At 40.5% G+C, this 16,634-nt stretch overlaps 1 protein-coding gene across 2 annotated transcripts in view; it reads right to left on the bottom strand.

Annotated features, from left to right (window-relative positions):
- Positions 1 to 16,221, bottom strand: part of PIWIL4 (piwi like RNA-mediated gene silencing 4) — a 52,431-nt gene extending 36,210 nt beyond the window's left edge. The window contains exons 1-6 of one of the 2 annotated variants that reach the window (XM_072795031.1): positions 16,103 to 16,221; positions 15,006 to 15,099; positions 12,495 to 12,576; positions 8,962 to 9,040; positions 5,743 to 5,874; positions 3,282 to 3,496 (exon numbers count right to left, since the gene is read on the bottom strand). In XM_072795031.1, the coding sequence (XP_072651132.1) occupies positions 3,282 to 3,496; positions 5,743 to 5,800 (273 nt within the window). In that variant the 5' untranslated portion in view covers positions 5,801 to 5,874; positions 8,962 to 9,040; positions 12,495 to 12,576; positions 15,006 to 15,099; positions 16,103 to 16,221. Of the gene's footprint in view, positions 1 to 3,281; positions 3,497 to 5,742; positions 5,875 to 8,961; positions 9,041 to 10,270; positions 10,406 to 12,494; positions 12,577 to 15,005; positions 15,100 to 16,102 lie in introns of those variants that run through there. The other variant, XM_072795030.1, reaches the window with a different exon arrangement.
- Between the last annotated feature and the right edge of the window lie 413 nt (positions 16,222 to 16,634).

Genomic DNA, 16,634 nt, shown 5'->3' with positions numbered 1-16,634 from the left:
TTTCTGTAAAGTGTAATTTTAGTCACTTTCAGGTTGAACTAAAAATGTAGGGCAGGAATGGCTCATTGCATGGAAAAAGAAACAGGTCCTTCCACAGGGGATGAAATATTTCACCAAGGTGACTTCTTATTCAAATTGTGAGATAGGAGAGTTGGATAGCTGTAGGAAAAGCTCATCAACACCCAGGAGAAGTCTAGCAGGCAAAAGAGGTGAGATGCTTTTACACTATTGTAGGTATTCAGGACAAAGGCTTAAGACAACAAAGGACATTGGGCTGAAGGGTTGGCATGAAGGTGGCAGCAGGTGATCCCCCCTCAGAATGCCATCCAGGAACTGCATTCCTAAGAGCCATCTAAGCCAAGTCACCTCCCTGCACCTCCCTCACCAAAGGGCCAACTCCTCTTGGGTTCTTGTGTCTGTTGCCCATCCCCCCCCATACACACCTCCTGGCCTTGGCTGCTAGCATCAGAGGGCACTTTAATTTCTCAGTCCGTCAGCTAATCATTTGGTCGGCAAGTCTTAGCACTCCTACGCCATCAATACCTTTAATCTATTTCAGCTGTTCCAGTTATTTACCACAGAGCCTACGAGGATATGACTGAGAATTGGACAAATCCTGGCGCTCTGCCTCTTGCAGCTTATGTGATACAGAGCAAGCCACTTCAATGCCTTAAGAACTTTCCCCACCTCTAAAATGGGAGCAAGTCTCAGATCAGTCGCAGTGTTGTGAAGATTAAATGGGGTAATTCACTGATCTTATCCTTATCCATAGCACATGCACCCAGGAAGGTTAAATAAATAGCACTTTGTTCCTTGGTCCAAGCCCTTTTGACATCCTGCCCAGATGATTCCAGTGGCGCTTTATTAATCTTCTCACTGTCTCCTGTCAACCATTCAACAGGATGTGATCAGAGTAACTGTAATCTAACACAACTCTCATGGAAACACTCTCTCGAGGCTTCACTGGCCTGTGGAAGACAGTCCCTATTCCTTGGCAGGACATTTAAGATTCTTCCTACCTTTGGAGACACAAGTTCCATTCTTTCCTGGCTAAATATGAATAATCAGAAGTTTCTAAAATATGCCCTTCGCCTTCTATCACTGTGCCTTTGCTTCTTCCCATCCTCCCATCTAGGAATCTCCTTTACCCCCAACATCCCCTCATTGACCCAAACCCTACCCACAGGACCAGTATTGCTCACACTGAAGTATCCTGCCAGGCAAGATCTTTCCTTTCATCAAACTCTGTATGAAGACCGTGGACATTTAAGTCTCCAGAGGTGATGAGAGGATTAAGTGAGATCATACACGCAAAGAGCCTGGCAGATTACTCGAGAAATGTAATCTTGTACTGTATTTATTTATAAAGAAACTTGCACCATATTTAGTTGTAAATAACTTTGGTACTAACGTTGAAATGTTTTGCCAGGAACCTTGTTTTATCTGTCCTTATTACCTCTATGATGGTAGCACCCTGGCAGTCACAGACTAGGCTCTTTACAAGTGCAGAATGAATGTGTAAGAGTGGCAACTAGATGTGACCAGTGAGAGCAGGTTGTGGCCATAGATACACAGACAGGGTGAACTGCACTATGCAGGAGTGCAATGAATGCATTAGTGGAGAGGCTTTCTCAACAAAAATAAGTATCCTACAAAGTGTGTAGAGGATGGATGGGAATGCAGAATTAAGCCTGAGTCAATATTAAGACCAGAATAAAAAGATGAGCATAGTAACACGTTTGATAGGACACTATTTCTTTTTACTATTCCTATTTCACTGTCACTAGGCCATATGTCAACGAAGTATAAGGACAATATTCTTTTGTCAAAACCTAGTATCACCTGGGAAATAAAGTCAACAGGACTGATTTGTCTCACTAGGTGTTTACAATCTCTTTACTCACCTGCCTCTTCATTAGATTACATCTCTAAGGTGCATACTACATGCTCATTTTGAATGAGAAACAAGTAATATTAACTTATTCTGAGCATCTGTAGAGTAAAATTTCTCCATTTTGGTTAGGTACAATTGAAGTAAGCTGGACCACTCAAAGGGGGTATATAATATTAACATATTTAATTTACTGTTACTGCAAATTTGTCTACAAAAACAAGATGACCTTTAACGATAGCAATACATCTGAAATGTATCATTTAAGTGTGAGAGGCACGATATTAACATGTTATCGATGTTTGGTCATAGGACACTACTGAAGGATCAATAAGGAATCATGATGAATTAATTAAAATTCTAAATTTACAGATCCAGATTTTCAAAGCCCCTAAATTTAAGTCTATGGTATAATTTTTAAATTCCATATCCAGAGAAACTAATCACTCAAGCAGCTCCAATAAATCTCAGGCTCTCATAAAAAGATAAAGGTCCCAAGAGTGCTCAGAAATTCATTTCTTGAGGAAATTCACAGAGATTTATATGGAGTTTGAAATTTAAATTTATGCCTTGGTATCACCCTGTCCAAAATGTTGAACTAAAGGATTAAGCTTTCTTGGGGATAGAAGCATGAAGTTTAATTCAACGTTCTATTTTAATTTTTTATAAAGAAACTGGTTCTTTTTTCCCTGTAGGAATTTTAATACTGCCTTAGAACAAAGCATATGATAAAAACATCAATAACAGTATCTTTATTTTAGGACTGAAAATGTTGAAGATACAAAAACATGGATAAAAAGAAGATGAATCATGCCACTGCCATATTCAATGATCATGCCATTAAAAAATATCCTTAAAATTGATATTAATAATTCGTATTTAATATGATGAAAGAAGTGACAGGTTTTGTTTTGTTTTTTTTAAAGTGACAGGTTTTGAATCAGAGATTGATATAAAGTTATTTGGACAGACAGGTGCTACTGTGCAGGAGTAAAAAAAAAAAAAATGTAGAGCAAATTTAAAGCTCTGAAGCCTTAGGCTAAATGGTGTTTCTTAAAGTCTTGCCTATTTTCAGAAAAGTTTAAAAAAGATGTCTAATTCAAGGACACTTTGCCTAAAAAAAAGTAGTAGTTGAAAAAAAAGCAGTGTTTGTATTACAGTTCTTATTTTTAAAATGTCACATCATCAGCTTTTTAATTAAGAAATCAATTGCTAATGAAGTCTTAATTAGGAAGTCTTTTTGCTCTCAGGCATGGGAACAGGAAAGAGTACAGGCATGAGTGAGACACTCATTCCAATTGTTATGACAATCACCTAACCTCTTAAATATACATGGATGAGTATAAGCATATGCATGTGTGTGCAGGTATAAAAATTAGCCATACTGTACCTTGTCTTCCAGTTTTTGTGAGAGAAAAAGGATGGTGCCATCAAATGCTTTTGCTTTGTTGGAAAACTCTGCATGACTATACAGCAAAGCAATTCTTAGCCTTCTAGATTCTAATTCTGGTACATATGCCACATGATATTGGTATAGCTGCCAGTTCTGGGGCAAATCTAAACTAAACAGATTTGTGACCAGTTTCACAGGCACTCCACTGGAACCTGAAGAAGACAAATAAAAAAACACTTTTTAACCAAAATAAAATCACCCCATTTTAATATTAATCATATCATTTAAAATTTTTATTTGCCTATGCATAGTTGTTGCTGTAAAGCAAGGAGTCTTGTTTAGTGACACAAAACAAGCTCTAATAACCTATAGCCTGATAACCTTATGGAGTCCTACAAACATACATTTAGGAATTAAAAAGGGATCATGTGTCAAGCAGGCCTCATAAGAACATAAGAGAAGGGATGCCTGGGCAGCTCAGAGGTTGAGCGTCTGCCTTCAGCACAGGGCGGGATACTGGGATCCTGGGATGGAGTCCTGCATTGGGCTCCCTGAGAGGAGCCTGCTTCTCCCTCTGCCTATGTCCCTGTGTCTCTCCTGAATAATAATAATAATAATAATAATAAAGAACATAAGAGAAGACACTGACATTCTTGTCCTTCGGAGAAGAGAAGCATCAGAATTCAACTACCATAGGACTCTTTCCAGAGCCTGCCTTTCAGTTCTGAGTGGCACCGGGGTGGCTCAGTTGGTTAAGCACCTACCTTCAGCTCAAGTCATGATCCCAGAATCCTGGGATTGAGTCATGCTTCAGGCTGCCTGCTCAGTGGGGAGCCTGCTTCTCCCTCTCACTCTGCCCCTGCTCCTGTGCTTGCTCATTCTCTCTCAAATAAATAAATAAAATCTTAAAATTTAAAAAAAATCGGCTCAATTAATATTTTCACATGCTGCTCTGAAATTATGCTGCTCTTAGATTACAAAAACCCTGTCCAGTTCTTACTATGAGCACCAGCCCCCAGCCCCTTGGAAATCCAGATAATCTAAAGTTAACCATACATCTGAAAATTCTGAAAAGTTCAATCAGGGAACAAGGAAAGCCCTCAGAGATTGACAGGAGAACAGGGAGAGAGAAAGAAATTATATGCCTTTCATGTATGAAAACACAAAATCTCTGGGCTTCTGTGTTCTACAGATAATAGGGAGGCCCTGTATGCTTCCAGAAACTCCATCCTCTACAGAATTTTTTATTCACCTCTTCAAAGCAGACAAATTCAGAGATGGCCTTAATATAGTTATTCAGTCCTCAAGATGGCATAAGCTCCCTCCAGGACAGAATCTAGGAGAGCACAAAGGAGCTACTTCTGACTTCCTCTTGTAGGGAATCATCCAGTGTTTGTCTTATAAAAAAGAATTCTATTAAATGGGCACTATTTTGCTTCCTTTCATGGAGGAAGTGGAAACATGATCCTCTAAGGTGGTCAAAAGAAAAAGAGCATCGTGTGTGTCAGTACTTCTTCTGCTCCTACGTGTGGTAGACATCTGTTAGGACTAAGGAATTCCTGTGCTATTTTAATTCAAGGAAAGCTTTCTTTTGTTCTCCTGTATACTGGGAAATGGCAACACATTTCAGCTGCTCATATTCATGGATAAAGAGGAGTCAACCTAGAATGTCAGAGCTGGCAAGACCCTTGGAAATCATCTACACCAGTGTTTGTAAACTGTAATCATGACCTATTAGTGCGGAAGATATGAAAATATATGAGACGACCCAACATGTTTTATGAAATGACTAGAATGAAACAGAATGGACCAAAGAGCCTGGCACATAGTAAGGGCAAGCACTGTTCCATGAAACTTTATTTCAATTTTTTGTTAATGCGTGTATGGTAGATAACAACGCATCTGGGTTTTTTTGTTTGTTTGTTTGGTTTGGTTTTTGTTTGTTTTGCAGTGTTGTAAAAAGTTTGAAGAAAACTGATCTGCATCAGGGAGTCTTTCTTGACTTTTGGGAGGGTGTCACAAAGCCTTTCAAGAATCTAATGAAAATGCATATGCCTGTAATTCTGGGTGCAATTTCAGGGGTGACTCGGGAAACCATGTTAAAAATTCCAAAAACAGATTACATCTTCCTTTTTATAGCTTAAGTCCAGAGACATTATTATTTCCCATATAGGAAAAGTGTTAGAAAAGAGAGCATCTCTTTTAACCCCTACCCCCAAGGATAAGGAGAAAATCTTTTCAACAAGTGAAATGTCTGGGGGAAATATTATTTCTACTAATAAAAGAGAGAGTTAAGGCTAAAACAACTGGTGTCTAGATAGTGCCCTGAACATAACAGATGCTCAATAAATATCTTTTAAGTCAATAAATAAACTTGTTTATTTTAGATCTAGAAATTAGAATTCCTTAAGCACGATTTGTCAACACTAAAAAAGTAAGTAATATGAAAACGAGGTACCTCTTTTGCAATCTCTCACATGGGCCAATTTCTCTCTGGTACAGATATCCAGATCCATGACGTCTCGTCTGATTTTCCCACCTCTTTCAATGAAAGTACATCCAGCATCACCAGAAGATATACCATCTTCACCTAAAATACGAAGAGAATCCCATAATATCTCATATTTCATTCTAGTGATACTGTTTACAACTACTATATCAAAACTGCATCTAAAACCAAGGCTCAGATTTAAAAAAAAAAAAAAGATTTATTATTTATCCATGAGAAACACACAGAGAGGCAGAAACATAGACAGAGTGGGAAGCTCTCCCTGCAGAGAGCCTGATGTGGGTGGGACTCCATCCCGGGACCCCAGGATCACGACCTGAGCTGGAGGCAGATGCTCAACCACTAAGCCACCCAGGTGCTCCCAAAGCTCAGATTTTTGTGGGTTTAATTAAAACTGGCCCCCAATGCTGAAAACAATCGTGACTATACAGAAGTCTTCAGCCTAACAACTGAAAATTGTAAAGGAAGCACCGTATGTTTTGTTAGAAATAACAAACCATGAGTTAATTAAACCTCATACTATTTAGGTCTAGTCTGATTCTCCTCTTGGCTAAGGAGAAAAAGCCCCACTCCACACTCATTTATGGAGGGTAGCTCTCCCTCTATCAGCTCTGGCATAACACCCTAAAGACTCACAAACTAAGACTGTCCACATCAACTTCTTCACAGATTGGGGCTGAACCTCTTACCTCTCTCAATCATAAGAAGAAAAACAGGGATCCCTGGGTGGTGCAGCGGTTTAGCGCCTGCCTTTGGCCCAGGGTGTGATCCTGGAGACCCTGGATCGAGTCCCACATTGGGCTCCTGGTGCATGGAGCCTGCTTCTCCCTCTGCCTGTGTCTCTGCCTCTCTCTCTCTCTGTGACTATCATAAATAAAAATTAAAAAAAAAAAAAAAAGAAGAAGAAGAAAAACACCCAAAACACTGCTATCAGTTTTTTACTAGATCATTTCTTTGACAATGAAAGATAGCATTTCACCTTGGGGCATGTTATTTATTGTTAGGTTCTGGCAAATATGAAATTAAAATATATTTCCAAATGAACATTTTCTGCTTAAACAAGCATAGAGATGTTGGATTTCTGGATACAACTTTGGCACTTCGAAGATAATGTGAAAATAAATAAATAAAAGTAAAGAATATTACTGCAAAGCAAGTGTAGTAGTAATATTATTACGAGTAATCGTATGACCAATCTCTAGGACTCTGACTTGACCTCTGTCTTTTGAAACAACCACTGCAATTCCCTCAAATGACACCATCACTTGTTCAAAACTGCTGCTCATACCCTTTATGTGGAGTCTGAGTCTTCCAGGAAAATCACATTTAATTTTTTAAATGTTTAAAAATTATTCTTACTAGATTATCCATATCATTCACTGCTCTTGGTTTCAAAAGATGTTAGGTAGTTTCTAAAAAATCAATCTTCCATAAGATGGTAGTTCCGAGGGGTGCCTGGGTGGCTCAGTTGGTTAAGGGTCTGCTTTTAACTCAGGTCATGATCTCTTGGTCCTGGGATAGAGCCCTGTGTCAGGCCCCAGGTTGGGCTCCCCGATCAGCAGGGAATCTGCTTCTTCCTCTCCTTCTGCCCTTTCCCCCTGCTTGTGTGCGTGCATGCTCTCTCTCTCTCTCTCACTGGCTCTCTCTCAAATACAATCTTTAAAAAAGAAAAAAAAATGTTTAAAAAAGATGGTAACTGCCAAGGGTTAGAGGGAAGAGGAAATGGGGAGTTACTGTCTAGTGAGTATAGGGTTTCAGTTTTGTAAGACAAAAAAAGTCCTAGACATGATGGTAGTGATGGTTGAACAACAATGTGAATGTCCTTAATGCCAGTAGAGTGTACAATCGAAAATGGTTAAGATGGTAAATTTTACATTATGTATATTTTACTATAATTAAAAAAAAATCAATCCCCAACCATTACTAGTTATAAGAATGTGCAGCAGACGTAGAAAAAAAGTCCTAAGAGAAGCTGGAACAGGATTTGAATGGTAGCAGTAGTGCTGGACCTGATGCATGGCCCCTAAGAACAGGTCTTCTGAAGGACCACATATACTCCTGTGAGCTCAGATCACAGAGGGTACTTGAGTAGAGCTAAAAGAACCCCAGTGGAGAATAAGAGCCAAGCAGTTGATGGTGGAGAAAGTGATGATCCACAGAGTCTGGGAGAACCTAAGTGCTTAGAGGTTATATGTTTATTAGCAATCAATCATTTAACATCATAGCGCAAGGGAGATGCCTAACAGGTTTCAGCAGTGGTTATGGGGTAAACTCTACATTGAAGATCTAACCCCTGATATCTCAGAATATAACTACTTGGAGATGAGATCTTTAATAAGGTAACTAAGCTAGAATGATATGACTATTTGGAGATGAGATCTTTAATAAGGTAACTAAGCTAAAATGATGTCATTTGCATGAGCCCCTAATCCAATATGACTGTGTCCTTATAAGAAGAGATGACGTCACAAGTACGGAGGGAAGACCATGGGAAGACACGGAAAGAAGGCAGTGATCTACAAGCCATGGAGAGAGGCCTCAGAAGAAACCAACTCTTGACACCTTGATCTTGGACCTCCAGCCTTCAGGATCATGAAACACCACATTTCTATTGTTTACGCCACCTAGTCTATGATACTTTGTCATGGCAGCCTAGCAAACTAGGGTACGGGGCATGCCAACCCACACCATGATAGCAGCTACTTGCAGTAGCATGTTGATAAATATCCTGAGTCCAAATGTGGACTTGCAGTGAAAAGAGCTACCACCAGAAGGTGATGTCTGCCATGGGTGGGGAAAAAGAAGAGAGCAGTGGGAGCTGGTGTGTACCAGGTTCCTACCATCCCTGCAGGGCAGTGGCATTGACACTCCTATGTCATAAAGAATTTTTTAATATTTTTCAAAATTATTCAGTGAACAGAAAAAATCAGAAGACTGTAATCCTATTGCCTGTAGCCCAACTGCCAGGCAGTAGCAGGAAATTCAGTGGCAGACTGTGTTTGGGAATCCCAAAGAAACAACAAACACAGGTGATCCTCTGAGAAAAGGTATATGGGATGCTCTAGAAGTGACTCTGTTGCTATAAAGCAGCTGCTGTGAAGCTTAGCAGTCACTCCTGCACCGTTCAGATAGGACAGAAGTGAATGGAGCAGACCGACTTGCACTTACATTGCTGGGAAACCCTGCTTGTTCCCACGAAGCCACTGGAAGAGGATGCTTCCTTGTCACCAGTATCAACAGATGTAGGCTAAAAGGGGGAGAAAAACACCTTGGTCAGATTTAAGATGTTAAATCATAAGCCAAAAGGATAATACAAAATAAAAACTGTGTCATGTCCTAAGTCATCAGATTACCATGAGCTAACAATGTTAACAGACAAAATGCTTTAAGAGATGATGAGAAGAGATTGCCCATTCTAGAAAAAAAGGATATGGACCTGCTATAGTTTTTCCCCCTTCTCAAACTTTAATGCTGACCATGAACCAGATACAGTTATTACACCTGGAGGCGTAAAGAGGTAGAGCTGTGAGTCTCACATCCAGAGAGCTCAGAGGAAGGCAGTAGCCGTACACATGAACACAGACTTCATACTCCCACCGCCTCCAGACGGGGGCCTCCAGTGTGAACACATCTGTAGCAAGAAAATGCATTGAGCGCAGAGGACCTGGGTCACCAGCTCAGGTAATAACTCTCCTGAATAAATGAGTCCAAAAATTAGTTCACAAAATAGGCCAAATGAACCATTAATATTTTGTTTTCACAGTATCTAGCTCTTGTTCAGGAAGTAGTTTATATTGGCCTGCTAAAAAATGCATGAGGTCAAGAGAAAACCATGGCATGAAATTAAAGGCACAATGACAACAGCCTCTTCACTTGAGAACTTTTGGTCTAAGCTCCAAACGCTGATAGGTAGGAGTAGCATCGCTCAAACGCTGCAGATTTGCCAGCCAGTTTAATCTAGTTGCCTAAGTCTAGCCAGGGGCCCTGCCCACGGTGGTGGGTCCAGAAACAGCGGCGGGGAGCGCCGGGGCGGCTCAGCGGCGTCCGCCTTCTGCTCGGGTGTGATCCGGGATCTCGGACCGAGTCCACGAGTCCACGAGTCCACGAGTCCACGAGTCCACGCCGGGCTCCCTCGGCCTGCGTCTCGGCCTCTCTCTCTCTCTGTGTCTCTCATGAATAAATAAATAAAATCTTTAAAAAAAAAAAAAAGGCAAAAGAAATAGCAGGGGAATCGAAACCACCTGCGTGTGAGATTACTTATTTCCTGTATAAATCAGTGCGACAAACCGCATTAAGCCACGTGCCCTGCGACGGTCCCACTGAAGGTACAGGGGTCCTGAGCAGGAGACCTGCCCCGGGCCGGAGCGACGCCCCCGCCTCCCCGCGCTCGGAGAAGCCCCCACGGGGAGAGCCCCGGAGTGGAGCGGGAAGACCGGCGGGGACGGCGGGGGCAGACGGAGACGTGAGTCCTACACACCGAGGGCGCGGCCGAGGGGCGCCCCACCTCCGTGGCGCCGGGGCCCGGGGCCCTGCCTCTCGCCCTGGCGCGGGCGCGGCCGCTCATGTTCCCCGCGGGCCACGGCAGAGGCGGCGCGGGTGTCGGCGCCCCCAGACCCTGGGTCCACGCGGCTGGGGGGGGCGCGCACCGCCACCGACCCGCCCCCACCCCGCGGCGGCCGGTGGCACGTGACCGGGGCGGGGCCCAGGCTCCCCCGAGCTCCGCCCCTTCGGCGTCCTCGGCCTCTGGCTCCCGCCCGTCTTCGGTGCGAAGGTGGCGTCGCTGGAGGGCCCGGGCGCCCGCCCCATGCCCGAGCCCTTGCGCTCTGCGAATTGTCTGTTCCCATCCGCTGCCGGCTTATCAGGAGCTTCGTGCTGCTGCTGCTGGTCTTCGGATCACACATTTAGGAGGAAGAACGGAGACCAGGTGCCACGGGGCTGTGCATCAGCCTCACACGGAGGGCTTTTTTTTTTTTTAAAGATTTATTTTTATTTATTTATGATAGAGAGAGAGAGAGAGAGAGAGAGAGGCAGAGACACAGGAGGAGGGAGAAGCAGGCTCCATGCAGGGAGCCCGACACGGGACTCGATCCCGGGACCCCAGGATCACGCCCTGGGCTGAAGGCAGTCGCGAAACCGCTGCGCCACCAGGGATCCCCCTCACACGGAGGGCTTGATGAATAAGTGATCCCTGAGCTCTGTTCCCAACGTTCTAAGACAGCAGATTTGGGAAGAGACCTGAGTATTTTGTAATGAACTCACAAGCATGAGGCCCCTGGGTGGCTCAGCAGGTTAACCACCCGCCTTCAGCTCAGGTCTTGATCTGGGGGGCCTGGGATCAAGCCCTGCCCTGAGCTCCCTGCTCAGTAGGGAGTCTGCTTCTCCCTCACTCTCTGCCGCTCCCCCTGCTTGTGCTCTCTCGCTCTCTCAAATAAATAAACAAAATCTTAAAAAACAACAACAACAACAAAAAACCACAAGCAATTTTGGCACTCAACCAGATCAGGAACCATTAAAGTCAGTGATCAGAGAACCCTCAGGGTGGGGAAGGGACTTAAGTCCACATTTAAATTTTTTTTTTTTTTTTTCTTCCTGGGAAGGAAAAGTCAAGACATATGCTACGGGACATGCACGTTTTCTCTATTGTGTAGGAGAGCCAGGTAGAAGATTTAGGAAGTAATTATCAGCTCAACTTAAAATCTGAGTTGCTAAGAGAGTGGATCTTAAATGTACTCGCCACAAAAAAAGAAATGGTAATTACGTAACTTGCAGGTGTGAGCTAACACTGGATTGGTAATCATTTTGCAATATATAAGTATCAAATCAATAGGTTGTACATCTTAAACTTGTACAATGTTATATGTCAACTATATCTCAATAAAGCTGAAAAAAAAAATCTCTGAATCCTGGCTGAGACTATTCTCGTACATGAATTTCTTTTCACTTCTTGGTGTGAACAATCAATTCCAAATTGTTCCAATTGAAACACATAGGTAGATAGATACAGAGATATTTATTTATATTTATTACATGTATACATACATACACATGCCTTGTTTTATTTCAGGGAACACTATAGAAGAGACTTGCAGCCACACAACCAGGAACAGAATCCAAAATCCCACCCTGTGTGGTCCCACATAGAAACCACTGCCCCTGCTGCTGAGCAGCTGAGCACAAATGCCATTGTCCACAACACTCACCCCAGTGACGCAGGACACTGGATCTTGGGGTGCAGATTGCTGTCTCTGCTGCTCCTGGCAACTGAATGACACTTTGCAATTCATACCATCTGTGCCAAATGCATTCTGCACTGTCCCAGCCAGTCACCACGTCCTGAGTTAGAGGCTGGCATGTGGTCACCTGAGTGCTGGAACCTCATGCTCTGTCAGATTGCAGGAATGTTTGGCAAAGTGAGTTTTCTTCTCTTACAGAGGGGAATGGGGTCTGCCTCCTACCAAGACTCTGTAAGTGTGAAATTCTAATGTGGGAACATTGTACAGGTGGAGCTTGGAGCAAAGGATAGAAAAAAAAAAAAAAGAATGGTAAATTTTAATTTTTGGAGCAATGATCTGAGATCTTGAACTTGATCTGGTACATTGTAGACACTTGGGTTTGGTTGGATGAATGAGTGACTAATAAATGACATCTTTCAACTTATTCCTTTGATAGTCTATTATGGGGTCCCCCTTTTGTCTACTCACGTTTATACTCAAAAATAAGTGGAGTGGCAAATAAGTTGAACGATGAAATGATTATTCAGCATCTCCTTGCCATTGTTTGTTCCTAGGATTAAAAAAAAAAAAAAAAAACAAGATCTATAAGATTTCAGAGGATCTATCTATACACTGATATTTTACATTAACTTTTATATTTCTGTTTATGTGCACATATTTCTGGGGAGAGTATCCATAACATTCATGAGTTTTTATGTGGCCCAGCCAAAGTCTAAAAAACCGTCCTAATTTAGAGACTGTACTACTCAATCTCTGGTCCATGAAGATCCACTGACATAATAAAAATTCTCATCTTTTTTTACTAGTTACTTTTTTTACTAGTTACTAGTTACTAGACTAATTACTAGTCTGGGACAAGATAAGGTAGAGGTTTAGTCATTTACACTCAGTTTCAATTCCTGTCTATATCTTGAAAACAAATAGTTGACAAACCAGCACTGGCTTACAGAAGATACAAAGTAACACCAATTTAGGTGGACTTCTATTCCAGGACCTGTCCTGGTGCCAAAGAGCAGGAGTGGAAAAAATAGTTAATGGGATTCCATGTTCAGTAACATAGTAGACCAGATTTTTAAGTTGCCTCTTCCACTAAAAACAATTGATAAGATATTAAAAAAAAATCTAAAAGTATAGTACAACAATCAAGAGAATAATCATTTAGTCCAAAAATATAAATGTGGACAATAATCAAGAGAGATAATTTGGTTTTATCCTTAGGACATTTGCCAAATCTGTAAAAATCTTAGCTTTCGTTTTCTCAGGCTCATGAGTTGTAAGAGACAGGAAATGATGACTAGAGCCTCATGTGGGAAGCATATGAGATATCTTCTCCCTGAAAATCTGAGAAAGCAAGATTCATCCCCAGAGTAAGGGTGAAACAAAACAAAATCTGCTCTATCCTCTAATACAAGAGTTTTCTAAGGAAATTTGCATTTGGGATAGCAGTAAAAGGAGCAAACAACTCTTTGGGGGAATTTACAATCATGAGATAACCCTTCTGTGATTTGTAGTCTAAATTTGCTTCACCATTTGGCCCAAAATAACCTCAAGCCATGATTTCATTTTATAGTGGGCCTGGATTTTTGATGACCCAAAAATTGGAAGAAAGAAACAAAAATCTCTAGAGAAATCTATTTCACCTAGGTGTTAAAGAATGTACACAAATAATTTCATAAGAGAAAAGAGCAACTTATAGCAAGAGATGAATAAGTACAAATGGGAAAAAAAAGCTATGAGAATCAGTAGAAAGAATACATAGTAAAAAGTTAACAAAAATTCAGTATTAAAGTCATGAGACACAGAGAATAGCACCACAATAAAAAATTTATATAGATACATAATATAAATATATATTATATATGATAAAAGGAAAAAAATTTAAAATTACAAATGCCCTGCAGAAAAATGACAAAAGAACTACTTAGAGGGCAGCCCAGGTGGCTCAGCGCTTAGCGCCGCCTTCAGCCCAGGGTGTGATCCTGGAGATGCGGGATGGGGTCCCATGTCGGGCTCCCTGCATGGAGCCTGCTTCTCCCTCTGCCTGTGTCTCTGTCTCTCTCTCTGTGTCTCTCATGAATTAAAACAAAACAAAACAAAACAAAAAAACTACTTAGAAAATAACTCAGAAACATAGTGAAAAATCATTTAATAACTTAAAAATTAGAGTAGAAAACACCCATTTGGGGATCCCTGGGTGCCTCAGTGGTGTAGTGCTGCCTTCGGTCCAGGGCATGATCCTGGAGTCCCGGGATGGAGTCCCATGTCGGGCTCCCTGCATGGAGCCTGCTTCTCTCTCTGCCTGTGTCTCTGCTTCTCTCTCCCTCTCTCTGTGTATAAGTAAATAAAAAATCTTAAAAAAAAACAAAAAACACCCACTTAATGAAAAGGAGTCAGTAAAAGAGGAAGGACAGTACATGAGAAACAAAGAAAACGGCTTCATAAATCCAACTGTATCAGTATTCACATTAAATGTAGATGGATTAAACAAGTCAATCAAAGTACAGATTGTTAGACTGAAAACCGTACAAGACAAGATCCAACTATGCTATCTATAGCAGACACACTTGAGATTTAATTAAAAATAGATTAAAATTAAAAGGATGAGATATATATACCAGGCAAACAGCAACTGTAAGAAAGCTGGAGTGGACCAAGGAGACTTTTTAAAAAATATGTGTAGAGATAACAGGGATATTCTATAATGATAAAAGGGCGAATCCATCAGAAAAATAAAACAATTATTTTTTTTTTTTTTTTTTTTCAGAAAAATAAAACAATTATAAACATATATACACCTAATAACAAGTACCAAATACATGACAACAAAACTGACAGAAATAGAGAAATAGACAGTACAATAATGATGGTTGGAGACTTCAGTATATCACTTTCAATAATGGATAAGACAACTATGCAGAAGATCAACAATAACAAAAGAGAAGACTTGAACAATGCTATGAACCAACAGAATAAACTTACAGACATTTACAGAACACTTCATCCAAGAATATACATTCTTCTCAAATGCATATGGAACATTCTTCAGGATAAACCACTGCTAGGCCACAGACCTCTATAAATTTAAAAAGATAGAATAATACAAAATATGAATTAGAAAGTGGCGCTGAATTAGAAATTTATCAATAATTGAAAGAAATTTTAGAAACTCACAAATGTGCAGAAATTAAACAATGCACTTCTATATAATCGGGATCAAAGAAGATACCAAAAGGAAATAGAAAATACTTTGAGATTAATGAAAATGAAAACACAACATGTCAAAATTTATGGGATGTTATTAAAGCTGTTGTGAGAAGGAAATTTATAATTGTTATGTATACATTAAAAAAAAGAAGCGTCTCAAAACAATTACCTAAACTTCCACCTTATGTCAAAGAAATAAATAGAAGAAACTACACCTCAAGTAAGCAGAAAGAAGGAAAAAGTAAAGATTAGAGAGGAAATAAAGATAATATACAAGCAATACCTGAAATTAACTAAATCAAATTCAGTCCTTTGAAAGAGCAACAAAACTAACAAATCTTCACCTAGACTCACACACACAAAAAAAAGAAAAGAAAAAAGAAAGAAAAGAAAAGAAAAGAAAAAGAAAAAAGAAAGAAAGAAAAGGGAAGGAAAGAAAAAGAAAGAATCAGTAATAAAAGAGGACGTTATGACTGACCATACAGAAATAAAGAGACTTATAAAAGAGTACTATGAACAATTATATGCAAAGAAATTAGATCACTTAGATAAAATAGACAAATTCATAGAAAGATGAAGCACTAAAGCTGATTCAAGGAGAAATAGGCAATATGAATATATCTGTAAAATTTAAAAGATTGAATCAATCAGTAATCAAAAGCTACCCTCCCCTTCTCCCCCCAAAAACCTAGAACCAAATGGTTTCACTGGTAAATTCTACCAAATATTTAAAGAAGAATTAATAATGATTATTTACAAACACTTCCATAAAGAAGAGGAAGGAACATTGCCCAACTCATTCTATGAGGTTAGCATTAATCAGACACGAAAACCAGACAAAGATCACAAGTATGGAAAAGCCAATATCTGACCATAGACACAGAAATCCTCAACAAAGAACGCCTGGGTGGCTCTGCAGTTGAGCATCTGCCTTCAGCTCAGGGTGTGATCCCGGGGTCTGGGGACTGAGTCCTGCATCAGGCTCTCCGTGAGGAGCCTGCTTCTCCCTCTGCCTGTGTCTCTGCTTCTCTCTGTGTGTGTCTCATGAGTAAATAAAATCTTAAAAAAAAAAGGAATAAATCTTCAACAAAATATAGCAAATTACATCCAGCAACATATGAAAAGAAATATACACATGACTAAGTAGAATTTATTCCAGGAATGTAAAGTTGGTTTAACATCCCCTCAAAATCAATTAATGTAATACACCATATTAATAAAAAAGAAAAACCCATGTCTACCTCAACAGATGGAAAAAATAGCATTTATTAAAATCTGACATCCCGGGCAACTGGGTGGTCAAAAGCCTCTGCCTTTGGCTCAGGTCACAATCCCAGGGTCCTGGGACTGAGTCTCAAGTCATCCAGCTCCCTGCTTGGTGGTAAGCCTACTTCTCCCTCTCCC

Source organism: Canis lupus, chromosome 23 (assembly GCF_048164855.1).
Source record: "Canis lupus baileyi chromosome 23, mCanLup2.hap1, whole genome shotgun sequence".
Taxonomy (NCBI): domain Eukaryota; kingdom Metazoa; phylum Chordata; class Mammalia; order Carnivora; family Canidae; genus Canis; species Canis lupus.
Note: the sequence above shows the minus strand (reverse complement) of the source record. Positions and strands in the feature narration are given on the sequence as shown.